A 27065-nucleotide genomic window follows, 5' to 3' on the forward strand; every position below is an offset into this window, starting at 1 on the left:
ATCGTCACTGCTATTCCCCGATAAAGTGTAAACATCCTGAATACGAGATACTGAGGTAGAATATTAGGTGTATCCATGAAGTAATATACCTCATTTGAAGTGTAAAGTGCAGTATTTTTATGCAAGTTTTTGTAAGCTTTGGCACAATTTTCTGATATTGTACACATTTAAGATGATCCGTTGAATAAGCCTTTGAGCGAAACGTCGAAGTAACCGGCTTGCATTGGGACCCAGGAAGGCTACACTGAGACGACTCAAAAACTGAAACCAAACCTTATCTCAAGATATATCTGTATGCCTGTAGAGTACTGATTAGAGCTCATGAGTATATACTAGGATTTAATTACAGGAAAATTATCAAGAAACAAAACATATGTACAAAAAAGTTTCCTTTTTTTGCACAACTTCATTTTTATTAGCAGCTCATGCGTTGTCTGGTGTTTGATTTCCCAGGTGGTTTCAGGCTATCCCTGGTCGCTGCACCTAGTTGCTGGCCGTGGATCACTGAAGGAAACTGATCTCGATGGTCCGGATCTCAGCTTCAATTCTGGGAGAGCTCCAGGCTATGCCTAAACATTGCCAACCCTCCCAGAGCACACAGAAACACCTTGCCGCAGGTACTGGTGCGTGGGTTTCTCTTGTGAGGTACCTGCCACAAACTTCCTCATAATGCTGTAAAACAAAAACCGCAAAACATTCATTAATGTGTCGTGTTGTTTTTGCATGTGTTTTGTGTTACTGTTACCGCCCGGAAAATAAGCAAAATATTTTCCTGAGTCAGGTTGCCTGGCTACACTGGCTCCATGCCCGGACGCAGAGACTTGTGTAGTTTGGAAGCCTCCATAAGGCTCACAAAGAACGCTTATGTATGCTTGTGCCAATGATATATGGTTTCCCTCTTGTTTATGCCATTCTAGGATGTAATAAAAGCCCCTTTAGAGTTGAATTTATGATTTTCTTACTGTTTAGGATTTTAGTTTGACTAGGTTCTCCAGTTAGTTTAAGGTCCTGTTATTGTTAGGTTTAGGAAAAGTCTTGCCTGTAAGTATATGTGTTTATCCCCTTAAGGTTTCCCTAATGTTTAAGTTTAGAAATGTTATTTTTGAAATTTGTGTCTGATGGCCAAAGCAGTGGCCTGAAAGGTTTGATATAAAGGGACAAGGAAGTTGGCTCTGGAATGCAGCTTAGACCAACACCCAGCCGACTCTTTGACAAAGACAAAGACCCTCTTTGGACTTGCAAATCGAATCTGTTGCCAGCACCCAAAGGTCCCCAGCCGTTGGAAGATGTGCAGGGACCACCATTGGACAGTTTGAACTTTTCTTTGTTGCAACCAAGTGAGGCGGGAGCCTCAGGGTATTACTGAAGGAAACAGCCATCTGATAAAGGAGATAGCTGGGTGCGGTAGCGAGCCCACCTGGATTTTTGTGAATAAACCTTATCTGCTCTCCATTCAGCACCATTGCGGGATCTCGCAGGAAGACGGCTGACAGTGGGATTTGGTAATCCCATTCAAAAAGGTGTAACTGTATCTTGCTTTTGAGTTGTTTGTTTTCCTATTGGTGTTTTGGTGAGGGACTTGCCCCCTCACCTTCCACTTCCCTGCCCCTTTGCCCCCTTTGAAGTTTGGGAATAAAAGTTCTTGTACTGCGTTGCAAGGGCGCGATTCTCCTGACCGAGCTGTGACCATCACTTGCAAATAAAATCCTTTTGCTTTGAAGAACGTCGGCTTCCTGCGCCTCATTACGTTGCTGAGTTGAAATCACTTGTTAGCCGAGCAGCAGCGGTAACATTACAACTCAAAAACACGCAGATCACATTCACATGTGTATGATTGACATGTCTTTCTGTTGTAACACAACACACACACGCACCAACAACACATTCATGTGAATGTGTAGTGTTGTTTATTGTGTTTCCACAATAACATTTCCAGTGAGCTAGCAGGGTTGCCTATTCCAACAGAAAAGTCCAGGGGTTCTGTAAAGACCAACACTTGCTCCAATCTTATGGTTGCCAATTCAGGTTTGGGAAATTCCTGGAGATTTAAGGCGGAGCCTGGAGACGGTAGGATTTGGTGAAGGGAGGGATCTCAGTGGGGTATAATTCCATAGAGTCCACTCTCTAAAGCAGCCATTTTCTGCGATGGTATGAAGTGATCTCCAGGCCCCACCTGCAAGTTGGCAAGCCCATTTCCTTCATTCATTGACCACCCGCACTTTATATTCTCACGTCCCTTGAGTACTGTGCGCATGCGCACATACCTCAGTAACAGAGGAGACCTCCCCCCGCTTTTATCAAGAGTGGAGATAAATTCCTTCCAGAAAGCCTACTCATCCAGCCAATCAAATTCCCAAACTCTCCTCCTTCAACCAATCAGAGAAGCTTGTTTCACCGCTTGGACACCGCCCTTGTTCGTTTCCTCTTTTTTTTTAATCCGTGTCGGTCAACCAAACTATGACGACGCAGGCCTCAACCAACCCGTTTCTTCCCTTTTAACAGCCGACTCCCTCAGCCAACAAGGCGATCCCTTCAGGGGTGGGAGGAGAAAAGAGGGGGAAGTTGTTTACCTCAAGAGACGTGCGAAAGAGGCGGTTGAGAAAAAAAAAAAGCGGCTCGCGAAGGGACTTAGGGCGTGGCCTTGCCAAAGAGAGGCGGGGCTTTAACGGCAATAACCCCCCAGGATGGGCGTGTCACTCTTTTTTTTCGCGGAGAGTGGGCGTGGCGACGCGCGCAGGTGGGCGTGGCCACTCGCCCCCCCCGCGACTATAAAGCGGGCCGTCGGCGACGGACGGTCCGCCATTTTGTGCAACTGAGGGGGAAGAAGCGAGAGGGGGGCGAAGGCCCGACTCGGGGGTTCGGTGACCAGGGGGCGGCCCGGATGGTGAAATCCTCCCTGCAGCGGATCCTCAACAGTCACTGCTTCGCCCGCGAGAAGGAAGGAAATAAAAAGACTCACCCCGAAGCCGCAGCCATGCCCGCCCTGCCCGCCAGCGCCGCTCTGAGGAGGTAAGAGGGGGAGATCCGTCCCCATTAGTCTCCTACTAAAGGAAAAGGCTGCCCTCCCCCCTCCCGATGAGGAGAGGCTCCGTGTCTCCCCCTCCCCCCCGTGAGGCCTAGTCGCCGGGCCTTGCCTGGTGGCCCCGCCCGCGCGGGAGAGGCGGGGCTGACACAGACTCCGCCCACGGTGGCCGGGTCGATCTCGGTCTTTCCCGAGTGGCGAATTGGCTATGGGGGAAAATGAAAATACGTCGCTGGGGTGGTGGTAAGACCCTTGTTCCTCCCTCCTCTACTGCAGAGAGGTCACTCCTCTCCCACCAAAGGAGAAAGCAGATGCTGTGAGACAGGGATGCCCGACTCGCCCCCTCCAGATGTTCATGGACTACGACTCGTGGTCCCTGAACATCTGGAGGGCCCGAGTTGGGTGCCCCTGCGTGAACATTTTCAGATTTGTTCCTCTTCTGCAAAATATGGCATTGGAACATCCCCGTGCCCACCCTGACACTCGGAGCAAAATGAGGGTGGCAGATGATGGGAGTCGTCCGTGAACATCTGGAGAGCTTGACTTGGGTACCCTTGCTCAAGCATTTTTGGATTTTGTTCCTCTTTTCCTGCAAGATATGGAAAATAAACATTCCTGACTCAAAACCGGGTAGGGTCTCATGGGAAGCGGAGCCCATGAACATCTGGTGGGCCCAAGTTGGACACCTCTGCGCGAGCATTTTCGGACTTGTTTTTTATTATTATTATTATTATTCTGCAAAATATGGAAAACAAAACTTCTCTGAGACGACTGGCTCCCAAAACAAAACGTTCAATAAATGCAGTGGCATTTTTGTTTAGTTTGAGGGGCAAATCCTGATGTAGATCCAAGGGAAAAAATCTCTCGCAGATGTCTGTGTTGGTTGGTTTATTTAATTCATTTGTATGGTGTTTTTATCCCCAGCGGGGAGCCAAAGCAGTCTGCGTCATTCTTTTTTTCTCGCTGCCATTTTATCCTCATGACAATCCTGTGAGGTAGATTAGGCTGAGTGAGAGGGACTGGCCCAAGGTCACCCAGCGAGCTTCCGTTGCATGAGCGGGGGTTCAAACTGTGGTCTTCTAGATACCCACCCAACTGAACCATGCTGGTTTTCCCTGTACTGAAGAATAAACATCTGAGGCGAGGAGAAGAGGGTCAAAATAAGATGTGTTACCACCCACCCACACCCTGTTGACAAATGCCTGGGAAAAAAAGAAGGCTCCTGTTCAGTACACTTACAGGGAGCTGCTACTGAAGTAAGTTGCATCTCTCTCCCCCCCCCCCCCCCAAAGCCCCTCTCACTGCCAACACTTTGGAAAACATGCCTGTCAGGTGAAAGAAAGAAGGTCCTTCTCTTCAGTGGGAGGGTAAAGATCCACACTTTCTCATCTGTCCTTCCTGCAGGAAAAAATAGTCCCAACACCCAGTTCCTTTGCAGTATATATCTGTGGGAGGGAGTAGAGACTGTGAGACATGTCTCTGTTTATCTGGGGGAAAATTGTTTGCTCTCTTCCATACAAACAGAAAAATTGGCCATGGAAGAGCACAGCACCCGCAAGGAAAGAAGGGCTATTCCGTGTGCCTTAAATAGGAAGGAGGGGGAGAGAGTGTGTGTAAGTATCCGATATAGGCAAATCCATATTTGTTTCTTGCTTCCTCCCCTCCACCAGAGTCATTAAAACATTCTGTTCTAATCAGAATGCCCTGTTTGGAAGATAAAAGGGTAGAGAAAGTGAGACCATCTCTCTTCCTTGAAAATAATCAAGCTCTGAGTAATTTTTTCCTCTTCCCCCCCACTTCCAACACACCTCCAAATGGCCGCCAAGGCACCCGAATGCCAGAAAAGGGTGAGGTGCTGCTTGATATGTTTGGGGGTAGGGAGCTCTGTTTTATTAGATGCAAGCTAAAGTCTCATTGTCATCTTTATTGTGTACCTAACACTGGTGCAAGTCACATTGATGGGCCACATGAAGGAAGTCGGGCGAGGTATACATTTAATAAAAATGGGTGCGTAACAGTAAGAATGGGTTTATCAGAGGGTGAGCACATGACCTCACTGCCCCCATCCCACCTGGGGCATAAGCACATTAGGTTGCCAGTGAAGCATGTTTGTACACGTGAGAGAGAAATTTATGAGTAAAATGGAGTAGAATTGTGCAGGCTCCTCCTTGTTCTGATGGGAAAAGGACCTGTTCGGATTCCCTAACTGGCTAATAACTGTGAAGGTAGTTTGACAGATTCTTCACAGATGCAGCCTGTAGAATGAATATCTCTAATATGAGGGGGTGCTGCAGGGGCAAGATCTTAAAGATCGGTGTCTGTATCATGTCTCCTTTTCAAGGTGGTGGGGGAGATTTATCCTTGGAGTGAAGACGTTCATTCATGACTTGACTTCAGCAAAGAACGTTTAATTTTTTTCATGTGGGGATGGAGTTGACACTTTCCAGCTTGTAAGATTTTGTGGTTTATAATACAGTCGTATTTAAATCCTCCTTCAAGCTGAGATACATGAAGACTGGGCACTCCATAGGGAGTGTTTGAAATAATGGAGGGAGGTTAATGCCTCCTAAACAATTTTTTTACTAACGTTGTCTTTAAAGTCCGTGCTGGCAGGAGAATTCTCATCCTTTACTCCAGGGGTACCCAACTCTGGCACTTCAGATGTTCATGGACTACAATTCCCATCAGCCCCTGCTGGGAATTGTAGTCCCACGAACATCTGAAGCACCAGAGTTGGACACCCCCGGAGTACACATTTACTCACCTCCACCAAGGAGACAGCAGACCCTGAGGGAGTGGGGAGTATTACGCATAAAAAGAGAGCTCAAGGTGGCACAGGGAACTGAGTTCCCCAGACAGTTTACGTCTGTTTACGTCGGAGCAAAACAGTCGGCTTTGTATTTTTCCATTCTCAGCAGTTGAGATGATGCAAGTGATTACATAAATAAGCTTTTGGGAAAGCGGTGCAAGGGAGGGAGGATGGAATCTGGGGCTTGGTTTGCAGGAAATGGTGTGTGTGTGTGTATGAAAAAGGCCTGCCATTTGGTCAGCAATGTTGAGGAAAGAGAAAGTCTTAGCCCCATCTAAGAATCTGAGATAATGTGTTGGCTTTTCTGTCTCCATTGGGGTGTGGACAGTTAAGTCATTGGTGTCAGTTTCAGAAGAGGAGAAATGGGGGAAATGGTTATGCCCTCTGGGCATGGCTTGAATGAACTTCACCATTCAGTCCTGGAGCAGGCATGATGGGGAACTATGGGTTTGCCCACAACCCTCTTGGGTGTTGCCCTTTTGCCCTGTCACAGGAGTGATTCCACAGCTCACTTAGTCTTTGCATACTCTTGTCGTGGCCAAGCAAGTGTTGGAGGACAGAAAATCTAATAAGGATTTGGGAGTTGAAACCCAGGGGGTTCCGAGAAGGTCCATGTTGGCTTCTGCTGCAGAATTGCCTCACCCAGCTAGCCTAAACCCTTGCGGTGACTGAGCACGGGTAGGAGTCTGGTAAGGGTGGAGTAGATGAGTGGGCTGGAATTATTGGCTGGAGAAGCCCGCTCGACTTGTTTTGGATATTCTGAGCAAGGAGGGCTTTCCTTTCAGCAGACGAGTGGCGTTCTTCTCACAGGCAAATGGTGGCTTAAATCCTGCAAGAGGGTCGTATGAAAGGTCCTGCGGAGCCATCAGATACCTAAGCGAGAGATTGCGAATGCCTTAGCAGACCAGGTGCTCAGGAGCAGCAGCAGCAGAAGGCCCTTGCTTTCACATCCTGCATGTGAGCTCCCAAAGGCACCTGGTGGGCCACTGCGAGTAGCAGAGTGCTGGACTAGATGGGACTCTGGTCTGATCCAGCAGGCTAGTTCTTCTGAGAGATGGGTTAGGGATTCAATTCACAGCTGCTGAAATGGCCTACGCATAAACCATTTGCTGTTGCAGGAATTCTAAGCCTGCTCGATGAACTGGTTTTAGTTTGGTGCGGTTTTAACCAGAACTGCAGCTCTCCGGTTTTCTTTTCTGTCTTTTTTTTTTGTAATGTACCAAACGAGAGCTGACACCCACAGCGTAATTGATCTATGCTTAGTGACCTGGTGTGGGTTTTCTTGCTTATGGGCACATGGGCCTTGATGGAGGAGGTCAAGGTCTGCCCAGTTGCAGCACCAAGCAGTGGAGAGGATCAGCCTTCTGCTTATAGCCATTCTAAACCATGTCTTAAGGATTCCTTTTACCGTCCATATTTCAGGCTGTTTTTGGCATGGCCAGAACTGGTGTAAAATGTGTGGCCTTTCAAAAGCCTTTCCTTACATCAGTGGTCCTCAACCTTCCTAATGCCGCGACCCTTTAATACAGTTCCTCATGTTGTGGTGACCCCAACCATAAAATTACTTGTGTCTCAGTTCTTAAGACCATCACAAATATGTTATCCGATGGTCTTAGGTGACCCTGTGAAAGGGTCGTTTGACCCCCAAAGGGATCGCGACCCACAGGTTGAGAACTGCTGCCTTACATGATATGGAAACATGCAACTGTTGATCAGTAATGCTTAGTTTCAAATGGAAGACATTCAGCGTGTCTTTATCTGATTTGATTGTTTTACCCCTTCCTTATCATTGGGCCCTGTGTTTGCAGAGACACCATCTAGTTTTTTGTTTGATACTGGGATTTTAAAAGCATGAATGTATTTAAATTGAACATTGTTATTGGTGGAAGCCGCCCTGTGCCTGACTCAGGAACCGGCGGGATGCAACCTTTAAATCCTTTTGCTTTTTAAATCCAATAACGGTAGTTGCATGGGCTTGCCCAGCCTCACCACCACCAGTAAAAAATAACTGCTCGTGTACACTGTTTTAAAATACCAGGCTGCCATCTAAACAGAAGAGGCAAATAAACAAACCTTTTTACAGTGTGCCAAAAGGTATTCTACCTGGCAGCTTCCTTCAAGGAATTCATGAATCCATGGAAAGTTGTTGCTACCTTGTTAAGCCCTTGGTTTTCAACCGTTTTTAGGATGCACTGTGCCATTCTGTACTCTTTAAGTCTTGCGTGTCGGGCAGAAGGAGATGGGAGAGAGAAATCGGATAGCTGCATAATCATTTTGTAAATTCTGATCCAGTGACTCTGCAAATGGCTTGGGGGCGGAGGGGCTGTGCAAAATGGTGGGCTTTTCTTGTTTTGCCCGTTCACATCATTTTGCAAATGGCTGCTGGCAGAAGGGTTGCAAGAATTTCCCAAAGGGGAACATTGATCTGTTGCATCTGCTGCGGTGACGCAACCAAAGGGAGCCTGCAGGGTAAGCGGTGGTGCAGAGGGAGGGGCTAATGGGGGCAGGAATCATCACTGTTGGCATTGAGAAGGAGAGAGAGCTTTTCTCCTGCATGTTGACATAAAACCACTGTTGTGTGTGTGGAGTGCTGATGGGTGTGTGTTGAGATGGTGGAACCTGCAGTCGTCATCCATCAAGTTCAGGAGTAACTGTTGATAATTTACAAGCAGGGCTCTATATAAAGCCTGTTCTTGAATATCAGTGCCCGTTCTTGAAATCAACTTCCTGTAATTTAATATTGGACACATTCAGCCAGTTTCCAAGCTAACCCAGTTTATGTAAGTCCAGTTTACCCAATAGTGAGCAATTTTTTTTTTTGCATTGCCACCAGCGAGATGCCAGGACTTTTCATTCAACGAACACAGCTGTATCCATCTAAATCCTACCAAGGAGCAGAGATTTTGTTGACGGGGCTTGCTTAACAAGAGGAGCTGGCTCCTGCTGGTGGAAGGGAGTGCCCCCTCTTCGTGACTTGTGTTTAAACCTAAGATCAACTGTGGCTATTGATATTTTAATGCCAGTTTGCTTGAAGGAATCTTTGGCCTTGCATCGGCTCTCCCCGTTGTGATGAGATCAGTCCCATTTTTGCAGTGTGTTGTTCATCCACACCAGGCAGCCACGATCTGGTTTGCCAGGCCAAAAAAACCCCAGGATTCTAGACCGCTCATGAGCCGGTGAGGAGTTTTGCTTTGCAGGGCACGCCTGCTGATTTGGAGGTGATGGCCTAGTGCAGCGGTGGCCAACCTATGGCGCTCCAGATGTTCATGGACTACAATTCCCATCTGGCCACACTGGCAGGGGCTGATTGGAATTGTAGTCCATGAACATCTAGCGCACCATAGGTTGGCTACCCCTCGCCTACTCCAAGGAACTAACAGTCTTGTCATCTGCGAGGAAGGAGGAGCCTGGAATCCCCCCAGGTTTGTCGTGGGCACACCTGAACCAAGGCTCTGCTCTCCTCCTCGTCTCCATCCCACTGCCAGAAATTGGCAAGCTCACAGCTGGGTGTTCACGCCTGCCCTGCTGATGAACTTCCCTCAGGTCCTGGGCCAATTGATAAAGTGGGAAGCCCTACACAGAAACCCAGAAAGCAGCAAATCTGAAAGAAATCTCGGGCAGGGGCACATCAGAATCACTTGATGCATACTTTTTAAATTTAATGTTTGCCTTTGCAACGCCCCCCCCCCCCCCCCAAAAAAAAATTAAAAGGCTCGAAGTATCATATCCTTGGGTCACAACAAGGTAATCTGTTTGGGCTTCCGTTTGGTAAAAACCTAGCTCTTATTTGAATAAATAACTTATTTCCTGTAGAAACCCCCCCCCCACTAATATGGTGTTAGTGATTGATATGGGGAGTTGATGGGAGCCCCCTGGTGTCCCCTTTTTAGTCTCTATTAGAACCTGCTGTTTCCTCTTTGTGAATGTTGGTCCCTGGCTGTACATTACAGAGTCATGACTTCACTAACTGTTGCTTCTGTGTTTCCTTCAGTTCCAGGGTGTCCTTCAGTTGCTGTAGTAACCTGGGTCCAGGGCCTCGGTGGTGCTCCTGATGCCCCTCACCCACCCCTGAAGATCCCAGGTGGGCGAGGGAATAGTCAGAGGGATCACAATCTTTCAGCTAATTTATTTTATTCTGTAAGTATGTGCGGTCTTCGTGGTGGGGATTAAGGCAAACTGGGATTGTGACGAGCCCATGGCTGGTCTCAGGGCGAGGGGCGGAATCCAGCAATGCCCAAAGTCATCTCCCCAAAGAGTTAATCCGGAGAGCGTGCAGGAATAGCAAGACTGTTTGCTCGGAGGGGAGGAAGGAACAGTCTGTGCTCCCGTAGATGAATGTTTTAGAATTCCGTACAGTTTGCAGCCTTAAATAAATCATAACTTCTGAAGACTCCCTCCCAGCAACGTGCTGCTTTGCTTTCCCAGGATAATCGGCTGAATGTAACAGAAGAAGTAACATCAAATAACAGGACAAGAATCCTTAATGTCCAGTCCAGGCTGACGGATGCCAAGCACATTAGTTGGAGGACCGTGCTGAACAACAACAACCTGTACATTGAAATCCCTAATGGTGCTCTGCCTGAAGGGAGCAAAGATAGGTAAGCAGACAGCGGCTCGGCGTGGTTCGAATGGTCTCGTGTGTGTTGTTGTGTTTCGTAATCATTTTTCTCCATAGCCACTCCTGGGCAGATCCTTAACCAGGTCACCTGTTTTGGTTTTTGATCAAAGCAGTCTGGTTCTGCTGGAAGAGACAGATGTGCATCTGGTACATGAATGCCTGTGGTGCAGGATAACTTTGGTCTCCTCCCAGTGGTCTCCGAAGTCTCTGGGTAGGATTTGAGAGTATCCCCTTTCTGAGGGGGTGGGGTGGGGGAGAGCAGCAGAATTCTGCTAAGGCGTATTAGGGAGTGTTTGCTCTTAATTCTGGGGATTTCCCCCCCCCCCCCCAAGATGAAATGTAGAAAAATAATAATCTGAAAAGGGCACATTTGACACTACAAACTCTCTGCCCACCAGCCTCATGAATTATTGGCATTTAAAGGAGCAGCAGTGGCGTAGGAGGTTAAGAGCTCATGTATCTAATCTGGAGGAACCGGGTTTGATTCCCAGCTCTGCCGCCTGAGCTGTGGAGGCTTATCTGGGGAATTCAGATTAGCCTGGGCACTCCCACACACGCCAGCTGGGTGACCTTGGGCTAGTCACAGCTTTTCGGAGCTCTCTCAGCCCCACCTACCTCACAGGGTGTTTGTTGGGAGGGAGGAAGGGCAAGGAGAATGTAAGCCCCTTTGAGTCTCCTGCAGGAGAGAAAGGGGGGATATAAATCCAAACTCTTCTTCTTCTTCTAATGCAAGAGCTCAAACTGCATAGCGAACTTCATTGTTCAGGCGAATCTCAGCAGTTGTGTTGTTAGGGTTTAAGTATAAAGCTATAGATTAGATCAGTAATTCTCAATCTGTGGGTCGGGACCTCTTTGGGGGTCGAACAACCCTTTCACAGGGGTCGCCTAAGACTCTGCATCAGTGTTCTCCATCTGTGTTCTCCATCTGTAAAATGGATAAATGTTAGGGTTGGGGGTCACCACAACATGAGGAACTGTATTAAAGGGTCGCGGCATTAGGAAGGTTGAGAACCACTGGATTAGATGTTTATAATTAATGTGCCAGCTACAGGGGAGCAGAAAACTTCCTCTTTAACTGCAGAACAGATGGCTGCATTTGTGCCGTCCCTGTCTTTATTCTGATCCCCGTTGCTTAACTTTGGCTCACTTTTCCCACCCAAATCGAAACTGCAGCATCCTGGATGCCTCTGAGAGGAACTCACTTGTGCACCCCCTCCTTTTCAGTTTTGCAGTTCTTCTTGAGTTTGCTGAAGAACAACTTCAAGTTGACCACGTCTTCATTTGCTTCCACAAGAACAGAGATGACAGAGGTGAGCTGCCCTTCTGTGTTTGGAGGGCGAAAATGAAGGTTGGGTGGGATCATCCAGATGCCCGGTGGTGCTTTCTCTCTTGCATCCGGTATGGATTTGCCAGATTCAAACCATTGGCCATTGAATAATATCTCCCAAATCTCTAGACCAGGGGTCCCCATCCTTTTTGAACCTGTGGACATCTTTGGAGTTTGAACACAGAATGGAGGGCACAACCACAGAACAGCTGCTACAGGAGGTGGAGAGAGAGACACCCACACCCACTCACACACACACACCGGGAAGTCCCAAGAGTAGGGAAGATGAGGGGCATCTTACAAAGTACACTGGGATGGAGGAATGGGGAAACAAAACCAATGCTGGGGGCGGGGGGGCAGCTGCCCAAAGCACATTGTTTTAGTTGACACAGCCAATCAGATCACTAATGGGCAACAGTCCTGCTCCACCCACTTTCTGGAAAGACTTGGGTGCCCCGGCACCAACTTGGGGACCTCTGCTCTGGACTCCGGCACTAACGAACACCTTCCTTTTTCCTTCCCGGCAGCCTCGCTGCTCCGTACTTTCAGCTTTTTGGGCTTTGAGATTGTGAAACCAGGGCATCCCCTAGTCCCCAAGAGACCCGACGCTTGCTTCATGGCCTACACATTTGAGCGAGACTCTTCTGGAGAAGACTAGGTTGCAGTGTTTGCCTTGTAGAGCTTTCTTGTTCTCTGTAAAGATGAATCTGTAGAAATTTTGTCAACATCTTTAATATTCACGCGCGTGTACGCTTTAATGACATGTCCTTTGTACGAATTATCGTGACTGGCTGCTGTGGTGGTGGGGCGGGGGGGGTGGGGGATGTTGAAAATTTCCGACTTCGGTCATCTTTCTCTTTTTTCTGGATTTCGTCCGCATGTTGTGATTGTGCAAAAAAAAATAAATGCTCACTCCAAATTAGCAGTATATTTCTTGGAAGTTTAATATTGTGTGTTTGTGATACTGAAGTATTTGCTTTTAATTCTAAATAAAAGTTTATATTTTACTTTATCGCTGGTTTTACTGTTTGAAAGCGGTCGCCGCGCTCTGGGGTCTATTTATTTATTTATTTTATTGTTCCACTTATATACCGCCCTCCCCCGAAGGGCTCAGGGCAGTTCACAACAATGACAACAAACAAGTGGATGGATAAAATGCCGTACGAAGTACTGGTCCTCAGGTTAAAATACAGCGCTCAAATTATCACAACCATTTTAAAATACAGATGGCGTCCGGCTACTAAACTCCTCTAGGAGGGGAACAGCGGGCCTTAGTTGTTGTTAACAGGCACGTATATCAGCAGCTGGCCTCCCCCAAAGGCCCGGCGGAATAGCTCAGTCTTGCAGGCCCTGCGGAACTCGTTGAGGTCCCGCAGGGCCCGGACAGCTGGAGGGAGAGCATTCCACCAGGCAGGGGCCAGGGCCGTAAAAAGGGGGTGGGGATCACCAGCAGATTGGCCTCTGCTGAGCGCAGAGACCGACATGGGGGATATGGGGCTAGACCAGTGATGGCGAACCTTTTTGAGACCGAGTGCCCAAATTGCAACCCAAACCCCACTTATTTATCACAAAGTGCCAACCCAGCAATTTAACCTGAATGCTGAGGTTTTAGTTAAGAAAAAAACCCGGTTGGCTCCCTCTTCCTCCGCCTCACCTGCTTGAGCAGGGGCCAGCCTGCTGTAGCCTCCAGCAAGTCCCGCGTGCACCGCTCTGTGCCTCTCTAACATCTCTGCCTCCTCTGCACCCCCCCCCCCCCCAACCCGGCAGCAGCCACCCGGAGCACAGGCACCAGGTCCGCCAGCCAAGTCCTCCCTACTCACTGCGATGCATGCACATCATGCTCAGTGGCCCAGGCCAGCCTAGATGTGTGTGTGTGTGGGGGGGGGGTGATTTTCCACCCCCCACATAATGAACTCTGTGCGTGCCCACAGCGAGGGCTCCGAGTGCCACCTCTGGCACCCGTGCCATAGGTTCGCCATCACTGGGCTAGGCGGTCTCGTGAGGGTAATGAGGGTCCCAGGACCACAGAAGGTCTTTAAAGGTTAACACCAGCAACTTGAAGATGATTCGGAACTCGAATCGGGAGCCAGTGCAAGCGAGGTTGAGAGGTTCACGCAGCCAGCGTAAGCGAGGTTGAGAGGTTCACACAGCTGAGAGGCCCGGGTGAATGGAATTCTTCATCTTGTCGGCAGCCTGCGCTTTCTCCTCTGGCATCCAGTGGGATGGTGGTGGCTTAGATACACAGGGCCTTGCTTAGGATGAGCTAAAATTGAGGCCCCCTCTTTTCTCTGATGAAGACACTTAAGTTAGCTGTGTTCTCTTAGATGCGGAAGCAATTCAAGCAGGGGGTTTCCTGGTCTGTTTTGGTTTTGTTTTTTTTTAGCCTTGCAAGTGATCTTGAAAGTGCTGAAGGGAAGTCAGGAAATGTATTTTTGGTTCACTGAATCAACCTATTTTTTTAATCTCCTTAGACTCAAGATGGTTTGCCGCCAATCCCTTGGGTAGTTCAGGGTGCAGGATTTCAGTAATGCAAGTGCATAGAAGCAGTAGATCAAGGAAGTAGTGCGTTCCACCCCCACAGAATCTTTGGCAGCTAAAGAGTTTCGCCCTTGAGGTCCTGTTCCGGCCATTGTCCTTCTTTCTGCTCTTCGCTTCTCTTGCCCTGAGCTCCCACCTACTTTTCAACAGGGATGACACACACACCTTTTGTAAGATAATCAATTATTGTATCGTCAAAGGCTTTCACGTCGGAATACTTATGTTGGGGATAAGGGTTTGCATTTAGTTTCCTGATGCTTCGCCAGAGTTGTGGCTGGCATCTTCAGAAGATCCTCTGAAGATGCCAGCAGCCACAGATGCAGGCGAAACGTCAGGAGAGAATGCTGCTAGAACACGGCCATGCAGCCCGGAAACCACACAGCACCCAAATTATTGTATCCTTTGTTCCCAGTAAGCCCTTCTCAGTGTTTGAAGTTGGGGTGTATTTGTGATAAATAGGAGGAGCTACCATATTTGGGTAAAGGGCCAAACCACAAGATGGTTCCTTCCAAAGGGAGCGTTGACTCTCAAAAGCTTATACCCCAAAATCCCGCTGGTCTTGGAAGTGCGATGTGACTCAAATCTAGTTTTACCACAAGGTATGTTTTTTAACATCTTGAAGGCCTTGCTTTCCCAGAGGCAAATGAATGGAAAGGCAGAGGTCCAGTTGACTTGGGACAGTGTGTGTATGTTTGTTCCCCTGCCATTTTCCTTAGCCAAAACAGCCCCAGTGATGGTTAAGGGTATTTACCCCCCAGCTAGTTCCAAGAGAGCTAGCATGGTGTGGTTAAGAGCGGGTGGATTCTAATTTGGAGAACTGGGTTTGATTCCCCACTCCTCCACCCGAGTAGCAGAGGCTTATCTGGTGAACCAGATGTGTTTCCACACTCCTACATTCCTGCTGGGTGACCTTGGGCTAGTCACAGTTCTTCGGAACTCTATGCCCTTCCTGCCTCACAAGGCATCTGTTGTGGGGAGAGGAAGGGGAAAGGAGCTTGTAAGCCGCCTTGAGTCTCCTTCCAGGAGAGAAAGGAGGGGTATAAATCCAAACTCTTCTAGTTTGGCCTTAGGCTATGCAAAACAGTTGCATTTACTTCCTGTGTGGGAGGGAGAGAGGCTTGTGTATTAATGATAACCATATCCTGTTCCCACGTTTTGAATACGTGAAAGTGCAAAGCCCACTTTTCTGTAAAGCGGAGTTGCCTCACAGGAATGAAATTCCATTGAAGCAAAAGGGACAGGACTGCCTTAATCCGTGAAAAGCATTCGGCATCGCTGGTTGGCCTCTAAAGAGTCCATGCATGCTGTTTGGATTTTAGTGTTGTTCTTTCTTGCAAAGATCGGAGATAAAAAGTAACCTTCTATAAAGGGGAGCACCTCCATTCGGGGCCCAGTGAGCCAGTAAGGCAACATTCCAATGGAATCCGTTTATTATTCTCACAAATGCATTGCAACATGTCCAAGAAACATGCAGGCGCAGCTATGTGATACCTTTGGCTTTGTGGTGAAGGGGCTCCCGTTGCTTGAAACTTTCACCACTTCTCTTTGCCAAACAGCACCAGCTAACAAGTAAACACAACACACGCTAGGATGAGTTAGGGTTGATTTTGTTTCTCCTCGCTTTTTTGTGATCTCAATTGCAAAGAAGCAGGGGAGGGGGGGCAGAGGCAGCCCTTGCTAAGTCCTGCTGCTTGGGAGAACAGTTGCCAAACAAGATCTCTTCTTCCAGCTTTGAACCGAGGTCAAAGCTGTGGTTAGCCATAAGACCGTGTTCGGTTGTAGGAGGCGGTTCATACATTCTCACTGACTCAGTTCCTTCGTCCGGCTTCTGGACCGCTATTTGCTCAGATCTTCTGTACGTAATTCCCAGGGAAAAGCCCTTCTTGCCCGTGGAGACGGCCCTTCCACCAGCCGGAGGCATCTGTAAGGAGGAGACAAAAATGGCACCTGGTCTCTGCTTTTTGGGCCATGCAAGGGAGGGAAGGGGAGGAGCCCCCGGCATCAGGACATGGCCCACCTACCCTAGTGGAGGGGTGGTATGCAACGGAGGGGAGGGAAGGTAGAGGAGGCCCGGCATCTGGACATGGCCCACCCACCCTAGCGGAGGGGAGGGGGAGGGAGTGGTAGCATGCAAGGGAGGGGTGGCATGCGAGGGGAGGGGAGGGAGTGAGGGGTGGCATGCAAGGGGGGAGGGGGAGGGAGTGAGGGGTGGCAATCTGCCCATCCCTCAAAAATGCACCCGAAACACATGGGATCTATGCACAAATGTTCTTACCTTCTATCAAGATGTCTATAACATCGCCTGCGTTGAAGCTGAGCTCATCTACATCCTGCCCGTGATACTGGTACACAGCTTGGCACCGGGGGCCCGAGGGCCTCGCCTGAGGGGGTTTAGGCCGGGCTGGAAGCGGCCGTTGTCCAATGCTTTTCTTCCTTTGGGCTCTGCCGTATGCAAGACAAAAGAAAGTCAGCGTATGCTTCTAAGCCTGAGAGTCCTGAATTCAAATCCTGAAAAATCCCAATTTACATAGCGTCGGGGTGTTCTAGGTCATCTGGTAACGTGTGCTGTGATAATGCGGCTGATCCAGTGTGGAGTTAGCTATTGTGGGAGCCCCAGTGCTGTTGCGTTGTTTCGCTAGAGCCAAATTTCTCCACACATGGAGGCAAGGATAGCCTTTACCATGCTGAGTAACATGCTCTGGACAGCATAGCAGAATAAGACTTCTAGTGTGTGTATGTGCGGGGGGGGGAGCTGTTACCACTCTTTCTAGCTTCATGCCCCAATCTGGTAGTAGCAAAATGAATAAATCGGGGGTCTACGACCTTTCTCAGCTGTCGACACCTTGGCAATTTTGGCACAGGCCAGCGAGCACCTGCCACAAAATGGCTGCTACAGTAGGTGGAGTCACACACAGGAAGCCCAAGTGCAGGCGACAAGGAGTCATGTTTAAAAATACACTGGGAAAGGTGTGTGAGACCTTATAACTCACACAATGGTGGTAGCTTCCACCGAAGCAACAATCCTCTGAAGATGCCAGCCACAGATGCAGGCAAAACGTCAGGAGAAAATGCTACTGGGACACGGCCATACAACCCGGAAAACCCACAACACCCTAATGTTACTTTAACCTGCACAGTCACTCAGAAGCCCTGTTGGGCCAGAGCCCCTCTCGGCCCTCCCCACTAGCATAATGTCCACTTGGCAGGTTGGGCAATTGCCCAAGGCGTTGGAGTTATCAGTCACGTGGGGGATATGTGAGCGATGAGTCACGTGACGTGAGCACACAGTAGCAGGGGTGAGAGTTGGGGCGCCTCGGAGCTACGGTCCAGCTCCCCCTCCCAGGGGGCTTAGAAAACCTTTCAGCTGGCACAGCATCCAAGGCCCACGGAGGCGCCTGTCCTCCGAGGCGAGCCAAGGGCCCTTCATAGATTGGCAAGGAGCACTGGGATCCTCTTTTCTTCAGAAACGTAAGGAGGTTTGGATATTAGTGGTTGGCAGTGCCATTCCCTGCCTAAAGTTTGGTGCCAGAGAGTCTGGAAAGGAAGAGGAGCACTTGCAGATTACTTTGAAAATGGGTTAAATGGTGCAAAAATGGTGCAAAATGGTCGTGGTGGGGTGGCCGCCCATGTTCCCCAAATGGTTGGTGCATTGCAGAATTCAGCTTTTCTTGGCATAGAATTTGGAACGCCAGGGTGTGCAGTTTATGTGTGGGCAGAGTGCATGCTGGGGCTGATCCACAATGGAAAGAGGGACCATCCCATGAAATAGTTTCCCACCTCCCCTCCCCCCCCCAAAAAAACAACCACCCCTGGCTGTTCGCTTTGATCAGCTTGTGGCAGGGGTCTGCAACCTGCGGCTCTCCAGATGTTCATGGACTACAAATCCCATCAGCCCCTGCCAGCATGGCCAATTGGCCATACTGGCAGGGGCTGGGAATTGTAGTCCATGAACATCTGGAGAGCCGCAGGTTGCAGACCCCTTGGGAGGGGGGGAATGGTGCCTGGGGCAAAAGGAGTGGAGGTCGCAAGCAGAGGTGGGATCCAGCAGGTTCTCACCAGTTCCCGAGAGTGGGTTACTAATTATTTGTGTGTGCCGAGAGGGGGTGACTAATTGGGTCTGCTTTTCCGTTAGAAATCCCACTAGGTCCAAAAATCATAAAGTCCTGTTGCTTCCTATGTGGCTGGTTAGCGAAGGTAGAAAACGGGATAAGTCTCCCTGTTGGGCTGTTTTAAAAACATGCTTTAGTAATATGGTAAAGTTCCTTGTTTAAGGAAAGTCTCCTTCTTTTGATTTCTAGAAACAAAATTAAGTATTTGAAAGTATGAAGTATTGGACAGGCAGTCTAGAGGAGAAGTAGTGGTTTCGGTTGGCAGTAGACGATAGGACTTGCTATAATGAGTTTAAATTATGGACAGAAAGATACCAGCTGGAAATTAGGAACTTTTTTTTTACAGTAAGAGTTTTTTACAGTAACAGAGAAATTATTAATGCCCCGCCCCCGGAATGCCTGGCCACGCCCCCATCGTGCCCTGCCCAGCCCCACTGGCGCTACGCCACTGTTTGAATCCCACCACCGTGGGAACCTGTTACTAAAATTTTTGGCTCCCACCACTGGTCGCAAGGTCTCCTGGGAAGTGTAGTTCCCACCAGGCTGCTTTTAAACTAAGGTAAGTGTGGGGAGCAGTGAAGGTGGGGGGAAGGGGGAGGGGTTGGGGGCGATTTTCCACCCCCACTGGAGTGTGCCCGGTACACAATGCACCCCACCCCTGCCCCCTTATAGCTATGCCTCTGGGGGAAAGGCAGTTGGTCATTGGGGCAAGAATGTTTGCCTCCTTAAGACGAGTTCAGCTGCAGGCTTTCTGGGGAAGAGAGGGGAGGGATGCCAGTTGCCCACCAAACAGGGGTGGTTTTCTACTTTCCTACCAGCAATCTTTTGGACGCGCCCCACGCACAAAGATTAAAAACAAAAATCCCAGGGAAAATGTGTCACGACTCCAGCTCTTACAACCCTCCCCATTGGATGACGGAGAGACCTGTTCCCAGAGCGTCAGCGTACCCGGCCACGCCTTCATCCGGAACGTTGAGGAAGTCCAGGTTGTGCTCAGAGGGTTGTCTCGCCTTCGCCCGCCGAGGCTGGCCTTGCTTGGGCAGAACAGCGGCTGGGGGACGCTGCCCCTGCCTTTGGGGGCTGCGGTAAGTCTGTTCCTGCCCCCGGACGGTGTTCCGAGGAAACTGTGGGGCCCCGTTCCGGCAGGGTCCGGCGAGAGTTCTCCCTGCAAGGAGGCATCACAACAGCCTTGGTCCACAACTAAGGTACTAGTCCTCAGCACTTGATACAAGCCTGCTGACGCATCCCTATGCTTGCCATACCTGACGTACCAGTCAAAAATAATAACCTCGCACTCTTCCAGTCTACAAACGTTTCATGAGAACATAAGAAAGAGCCTACTGGATCAGACCAGAGTCCATCTAGTCCAGCACTCTGCTACTCGCAGTGGCCCACCAGGTGCCTTTGGGAGCTCACCTGCAGGATGTGAAAGCAATGGCCTTCTGCTGCTGCTGCTCCTGAGCACCTGGTCTGCTAAGGCCTTTGCAATCTCAGATCAAGGAGGATCAAGATTGGGAGCCATAGTTTGACTTCTCCTCCATAAATCTGTCCAAGCCCTTTTTAAAGCTATCCAGGTTAGTGGTCATCACCACCTCCTGTGGCAGCATATTCCAAACACCAATCACACGTTGCGTGAAGAAGTGTTTCCTTTTATTAGTCCTAATTCTTCCCCCCAGCATTTTCAATGGATGCCCCCTGGTTCTAGTATTGTGAGAAAGAAAGAAAACTTTATCTCTGTCAACATTTTCTACCCGATGCATAATTTTATAGAACCTAAAACCTGCTTAATGTCACTGCAGGTGGCTACTTACTTACTTATTTATTTTAATGTTTTTATTCCACTTTTCGCCTGCAAAGCAAGACTTCACCTGACTTACAAATACAAAAACAAACCAGAACAATCTAAAAATCACCGTACAATGTAGCACAGGGGTGGGCAATTATTTTTTCCATGGGGCCGCATAAGAAACGGAAAATATTGTGGAGGACTGGGCCAAAAGGCTGAACTCAATTCTGCATAATATTTATTGTATTTCTTTATATAAAAAAGCAGTAAATAGCATTGTTTTGACAAGCGGGCAAGACTAGGGGATGGGGCGGTTTATAAATCGAATAAATAAATAAATAAATAAAGTTATGCAATGAAAAAGTGAGGTTGCCTTCCAAAAAATATAATTTATTCACACAAATTTCTCAAAACAATGGTAGACAAAATGTTAACATTTTTTACTATTTGTGACTCATACGGGCCAGTTAGGGTCATCCGGCGGGCCAGATGTGGCCCGCGGACCGTAAAATGCCCAGGTCTGACGTAGCAGCTACAACCAGGAAGTGGGGCTGAGTAGCATTACAGTAACCTGCAGAAGACGGAACCTCCCTCCCAAAACCCCAATCTCTATGCAAACGAGGGCTGAAACTGCTAATTTCAGATTGGGAATGGATGGTCCTTTATTTTGAAACACCATCTCAGTTTGCTGCTCTCCTGCACCTTCTCCACTTTCTTTTGAAACACGAAACAGGTTTTTAGCCCCAATGTCTGCTTGGAAGTCTCTGAGTAATCTCTAGCAACTCCGAGCAGCGTAAATGGGGTAATTCCATTGTTATCCCGCAAATGACTGGCCCAAAATTGCCCACTGTGATCCACGTCTGATTCAGACCGGAGTATCCAAATCTTATCTGCCTCACCTCACCTGTATCCCTTGTCCATGAATATCTCCCAAACGCTGCCTTTCTTGACTCCTTCGTGTGATACCTGTCTTGTTACTATGCTTAAGAGTTGCATTCCTTTGCTTCCTTACCTGTTGGGGCTGCCGGGGCAGCTCTTGATGGCGGCAGGTGTTTGTGGTGGCCTTTGGTTTGTTGGAGTTCTTTCCTGGTGGGTTCTGCGGGGACAAAGGAGGCAATGATGGTGAGGAAAAATGAAGATGGGACTTCAGCATCCATTCCTAAACTTCTCTCACTCTGCAGGGGTGCAGGAGAAAGTATGGAAGGTGGGCTCAGGTGCGAAAAGGATTGCAGACATTTATGAAGATGAAATTTTACTGAAGATTGCGTGCCTCTTCTGCAGTGGCGTATTTGCCTAGGGACGAGGGGTACCCTCCATCCCCGGGCATCGCGAATCTGGTCATGTGAAGGGCGCAAAATCGGCCCCAATGTGACCAGGAAGACAGCAGATTGTCGTCGTTGGGTGCCCTTGACCCCACCCATGTTGTCATTGACATGGGTGGGGCCAAGAAAGACACCGCCCCCTAGCCTTGGCCCCCCTTTCGGCTCCCAGCCAGCAGCCCCTCCTGCCCTCCCCTCTGGGGAGAGCAGAAGTGACTGCCGTACCCCGTCCTCCAAGAGCTGCTTTTATAAGCACTGAGGCCAGGGGTGGGGCTTGGGGGCATGACCATGCCCCTGGGGCTTGGTGGGGGTGTGGTCACACCCCAAGCCCTGCCCCCAGCCTCAGAGCTTATAAAAGCAGCTAATGGGGGACGGCAGTCCCTTCTGCTCTCCCCAGAGGGGAAGGCAGAAGAGACTGACGGCTGGGAGCTGGAAGGGGGGCAGCCAGACTGAGGCCAGGTGCAATGGGGAGGGGGGCATCCGGAGACAATTTGTCTCCGGGCACCATTTCCCTCAGATACGCCTCTGCTCTTCTGCATACAACTAAGTGCAGAAAAACACGGAATGCACAAATGTCGGATCATGTTATTTGTTTCCATGTTTGTTTATATTCCTGTCAACATTTAGGGGTTTCTCTTCACTAATTTCATGCCCATCAGTGTGGTTTGTACAGCCATTAGATGCAATTAATACATACAATGAAGAAGAAGAGTTTGGATTGATTCCCCCCGCTCCCGTAAGGAGACTCAAAGGGGCTTATAAATTCCTTTCCCCTTCCTCTCCCCACAACAGACAACTTGTGAGGTAGGTGGGGCTGAGGGAGTTCAGAGAGAACTGTGACTAGTCCAAGGAATGTACGAGTGGGGAAACAACCCCAGTTCACCAGATGAGAGTCCACCACTCGTGGAGAAGTGGGGAATAAAACCCTGTTCTCCAGATTAAAGTTCAGCTGCTCTTAACCACTATACCACGCTGACTCCTGAGGAAAGTCACTGTCTGGGTACCCCTTCCACCCCAGTGCATGTCATTTATACATATAGCATGCTACTATTTATTTACTTCATTAATATCTCGCCGATTTCCCCAGTGCCGACCGGGAATAGTTTGTATTGTTCTCCTCTCCCCTATTTTATTCTTACATCAACTCTCGGAAGTAGGTTAGGTTGACAGTGTGTGTGACTGGGCCAAAGTCACGCTGAAAGCTTCAGTGGCGGAGCAGAGATTTGAATCTGGGTTTCATGGATCCTAGTCCAGTGTTCCAATCAATACACCAAATGGGTTTATTGACCATAACATTGGAAAGAGTGGATACATGTGATGGTAAAGGGTGTGTGTACAGTGGCGAAGCTACAAGGGGCAGGGGAGTGCATCGGGTGCATGCCTGGGGGCGCAGAAAATCACCCCCAGGCCCCTCTCCCTTTTCCACACACCCCTCCGTGGTGCCCCCCCCCCGTGGTGCCCCCCTTCCCCCTTCCCACACTTACCTTAGTTCCTTTCCTTTTTGAGAACTTTTTCAGGCTGCAAAAGGCCTGTTCACAGTAAAAACGGCCTGAGGAACTACAGTTCCCAAGAGACCTTGGGGCTCACAAGGTTTCCTGGGAAGTATAGTTCCCATCAGGCCGTTTTTATTGAGAACAGGCCTTTTGCAGCCTGAAAAAGTCCTTAAAAAGGAAAGGAACTAAGGTAAATGTGGGAAGGGGAAAAGAGAGACACTGCGAGGGGGACGTGCGGGGGGCGCCACGGGGGGGGCGGCGGAAAATATAGTATGCGCACCAGGAACAGTTTGGCCCAGCTTCGCCTCTGTGTTTGTGTGTGTGAGGGAGAACAGGGAAAAGAGGAACAGGGGGGGTACACAGGAGGAGGAATTTACATGTCAACCCTGAGGGGGGGAAATGAAGGCTTACTGGAGTTCTTTGGGAGTCCACTTCCAATGCTGATGGAAAGAGTTTTCCCTCCTGCTTTGAGGACAGCCACGCTTCCCTGCCCGCTGAGGAAAGTCACAGTCCGGGTGCCCCCTCCGCCCCAGCCTTCCTTCTTCACACGGAATTGTAGTCTGAGATGTTGGAGAAGGGAACAAAACCAGGTGTTGTCATTGGTGTTATGAACACATGAAGCTGTCTTATACTGCAACAGATCCTGGGTCCATCCAGGCCAGCACTGACTGCTTGTGTCAGCTGCAACCCTCCGACGTCTCAAGTAGAGGTTTTTCACATTACCTGATGCCTGGTCCTTTTAGCTGGAGATTGGACCTACATGCCAAGCAAATGCTCTACCACCAAGCCACACGCCCACATGGAGAATCATTCAACATACACCCCTAACAATATCAGATCCCAGAATTCCCTGCACCTGCTGACATCTATGGGACTGTTACATAGGCCGATGCGCAGCCTGCTTCATTTCTACCCAGCCATTTCCCAAAGAACTCAGCTTGTGTTATGCACAGCTCCCCCCAACCCCACCACCACCACTAGAAAAAGGTGAGAAAGTTTTAGGCCCTTTCCGCACAGGCGGAATACAGTGCCCCAGGGACGGCAAAAACGGTGTCCCTGGGGAAGCGTTTGCACAGGAGCGGTGTGAAGCGAGGTTTTTGAAAAGCGGCGTCTTCCTGCCGGCATGGTGTGAACTGCACCGGTGGGAAAACGCCGCTTTTCCCGTCACCTCCACTGACCTGCCTGTCCAGCACCACTCTGGAGGGCTGCAGAGACCCACCCACGCTGCCCTCCGACCCCTGGAGGTCAAAGGGCAGCGTGAGCGGGTCCCTGCAGCCCTCCAGAATGATGCTAGACTGGCAGGTCAGGGGAGGCGATGGACCAGAGGTGGCTTTGTGCGGAGCCGCCTCTCCAGTGTGGCAGATCTGCGGGTCTGCTCGCACGCTACCGTGCGAGCAGTTCCCGAGCCTCCACCAGCATAATTTATGCAGGTGGAGGCGTGTTTCCGTTGCCGTGCGGAAATGGCCTTAAATAAAATTTGATTTCACAGTAACCCTGAGAGGAAGGCTATGGTGGGAGAGAGCAAGAACAGCCACTCAGTGAAATTCACAGAAGGCGGGGATTTAAACCTGGACCTCATTGAAGCATTATACTGCACAGTTTCTGACATGACATCTGCTATCAAAACTTGACTTTTCCTAGATCCTAGTTTAATGCTCCAATCAATACACCAAATGGGTTTCTTGACTTTTTTTTGAAACGAGAAGAACTGAAGTTTCTAGTTTTCATGGTAGTAAAATGAAAACGCAGTCAAACCTGAACTAGGGCATAAGAACAGCCTTAGGCAAGTTTTTGCACAGGGCTGTATAATCCATAAGGCTGACTAGGCCGAAGCCCAGGGGCCCAGCAGAAACGAGGGGCCCGTCAATTTTTCTTTTTGCTGGGGCACCACCAGCCCCCAAGGGCTCCGGCCTTTCTGAACGGTGTTAACTGAGTGAGGGTCAAGGTGGTTGAGAGCAAATTGCAAGACACACTCATAGTCAGCTGAGGTTTGTTTTGCGTCAGTGGGGAGGGGAGGAGACAGCGGGCCAATAGCACGCTAGCATCAAGGATGTGATGTCATGCTGCCTCCTCCCTTACTATACCTCCATGAGCAAAACAGTCTAGTGACCTTGATCGTGTGTGAATGAGTACAATTGTGAGTAAAATTCTTCAGGAGATTCTCAAAATGAATACAGGGCTATGTACTGTAGTCTAGTACCTACAGTACAAAGATGAGAATGTCAGCTGTTGTGGGGTGAAAGATTGAAATGTTGGTACCCGAAAGCCTAGAGGTCTGGCCATGGGGTATTATGGCCCTGTTTTTGGAGGGAATTCCTGTCTATGGTTAATGCTAGGTTGGTGGTGGAAAGCGCCAAAAGTTACAGCCAACTTATGGCAACCTTGTAGGACAGGAGTCCCCAACCTTTTTTGAACCTGTGGGCATATCTGGAATTCCGACACACCATAGTGGGGTCAGGAACAAAATGGCTGCCACACGAGGTGAAGACAGTTGCAAAATGATGGCGACAGCTTAACTTCAGTAAGACAATGTAGATCAGGGGTGGGCAATTATTTTTTCCATGGGGCCGCATAAGGAACAGAAAATATTGTGGAGGGCCGGGCCAAAAGGCAGGGGGGGCGAGGCACTTTTGAAAGCCCCGAAGAAGCCGACAGCCAAGGCAACCGGCTTCTGCGGGGCTTTCAAAGGCGCATCGCTCCCCAGCACGGCAGGGGGGCCAGTCAGGGTCATCCGGCGGGCCGGATGTGGCCCGTGGGCCGTATAATGCCCAGGTCTGATGTAGATCGTTGTGCTGTACTGGCAGCTGTTGCCATAGCAACATTTTCAAAAATCTGAACAGCCAATCAAATCTCCAAGAGTCAATCAGAAGCCTTGCTGGGCAAAAGTCCTACCGTCTTCCTGAAAATATGTGGTGGGTGCCAGAAAAGGTATTGGCAGGAACTGTGTTGGGGAGCCCTGCCATAGGGTTTTCAAGGCAAGCTATGAAGAGGTGGCTGGCCATTGGCTGCCTCTGCTTAGCAACCCTTAGATTTCTTTAGGGGCGTCCCATCCAATGGCTAACCAGGAACGAACCCTGCTTAGCTCCTGAGATCTTACTAGATTGGGTTAGCTTGTCCATCCAAGTTAAGAAATGGACAGAGAGGGTTTGCTGTGGCCTCTGTGGAGCAACCCTGGACTTCCTTGGTGGTCACCCATCCAAGTACTAACCAGAGCTGACCCAACTGAGCTTCTGAGAGCTGATGAGCTCAGGTGAACCAGGGCCATTCCAGTCAAGGCAAGACGGGCTTACGTGTCACTGAAACTGAGCTGGAGTTTGTTGCGGGTCGACTCTTCGTAGCGCTTGCAAAGCAGGCTGATGAGCTCCGTCTTGAAGATGGATTCCAGGAACGTGTCGGCCTCTGATTCGTGAAGGATGAAGAAATCGTCCTGCCTGGTGCTGCAGCGTCCGGGGAAGGAAAGAGCAGATCAGACATCTTGAGCGAGGAAGAAACGGGTGAGACCGGGGAGCAGAGTAAGAAGCAACACAAAAATCTCAGGTTGCCTTTGAGGGGCCACAACCCCTCGTGTTGTGCTTGGCTCAGCCCCTGAGTACTGCAGCCAAGGGCTTTTTCGCACACACGGTTTGTTCTTGATTTAATATATGAGGTCGTCACAGTTTCTGCCTTTTTTTTCGCACACACTTGAGCCGTAATGTGGCCCGACCCCTAATCTGTCGCTCATTTCAGCCTTTGTCTCACATTTTTCCTGTCGCTCGATAATTGTGCAACTTTCTTGGATAAAACGGATTCCCCCCACAATCTGGTGCCTAGGTACAAAACGCAACTGGAACAAGCTACTGCGAGGGATCACGCCCACTGTGTGATGCGATTTCCTCCAACCAATCAGGATGCGGTAGAGCTTGCCAGTTGCGCGCGCACATTTCACTGTTTCGTTTCCGTCTCACTCTCCTCCCGCCCCTCCTCGCGGTCGCTCATGCAGTGCATTGTTTCCAATGCCGCCCCGATATCTCGAGATAGCGAGTTCTCAATGCAGTGGTACACTGA

At 49.4% G+C, this 27065-nt stretch overlaps 2 protein-coding genes and 1 long non-coding RNA gene across 3 annotated transcripts in view; 2 read left to right on the plus strand and 1 right to left on the minus strand.

Moving 5' to 3' along the window:
• Positions 1–2787: 2787 nt before the first annotated feature.
• Positions 2788–12783, plus strand: OAZ1 (ornithine decarboxylase antizyme 1). The gene is given in 6 exon segments (XM_048497181.1): positions 2788–3009; positions 9823–9880; positions 9882–9968; positions 10257–10429; positions 11674–11759; positions 12304–12783. Coding segments are annotated over 6 exon segments (663 nt in total). The 5' UTR covers positions 2788–2881; the 3' UTR covers positions 12435–12783.
• On the plus strand, positions 3019–9525 carry LOC125432978. The gene is made up of 2 exons (XR_007244580.1): positions 3019–5661; positions 5756–9525. It is a non-coding gene; the product is annotated as an uncharacterized LOC125432978 (long non-coding RNA).
• A 2943-nt stretch (positions 12784–15726) lies between the features above and the next one.
• MYO1F (myosin IF) overlaps positions 15727–27065 on the minus strand; it is a 71358-nt gene continuing 60019 nt past the window's right edge. Inside the window, exons 23-28 of the mRNA XM_048497177.1 lie at positions 26312–26458; positions 23433–23581; positions 21222–21305; positions 19372–19588; positions 16590–16756; positions 15727–16235 (exon numbers count right to left, since the gene is read on the minus strand). Of these exons, the coding sequence (XP_048353134.1) occupies positions 16159–16235; positions 16590–16756; positions 19372–19588; positions 21222–21305; positions 23433–23581; positions 26312–26458 (841 nt within the window). The 3' untranslated portion in view covers positions 15727–16158. The remainder of the gene's footprint in view (positions 16236–16589; positions 16757–19371; positions 19589–21221; positions 21306–23432; positions 23582–26311; positions 26459–27065) is intronic.

Source organism: Sphaerodactylus townsendi, linkage group LG05 (genome assembly GCF_021028975.2).
Source record: "Sphaerodactylus townsendi isolate TG3544 linkage group LG05, MPM_Stown_v2.3, whole genome shotgun sequence".
Taxonomy (NCBI): Eukaryota; Metazoa; Chordata; class Lepidosauria; order Squamata; family Sphaerodactylidae; genus Sphaerodactylus; species Sphaerodactylus townsendi.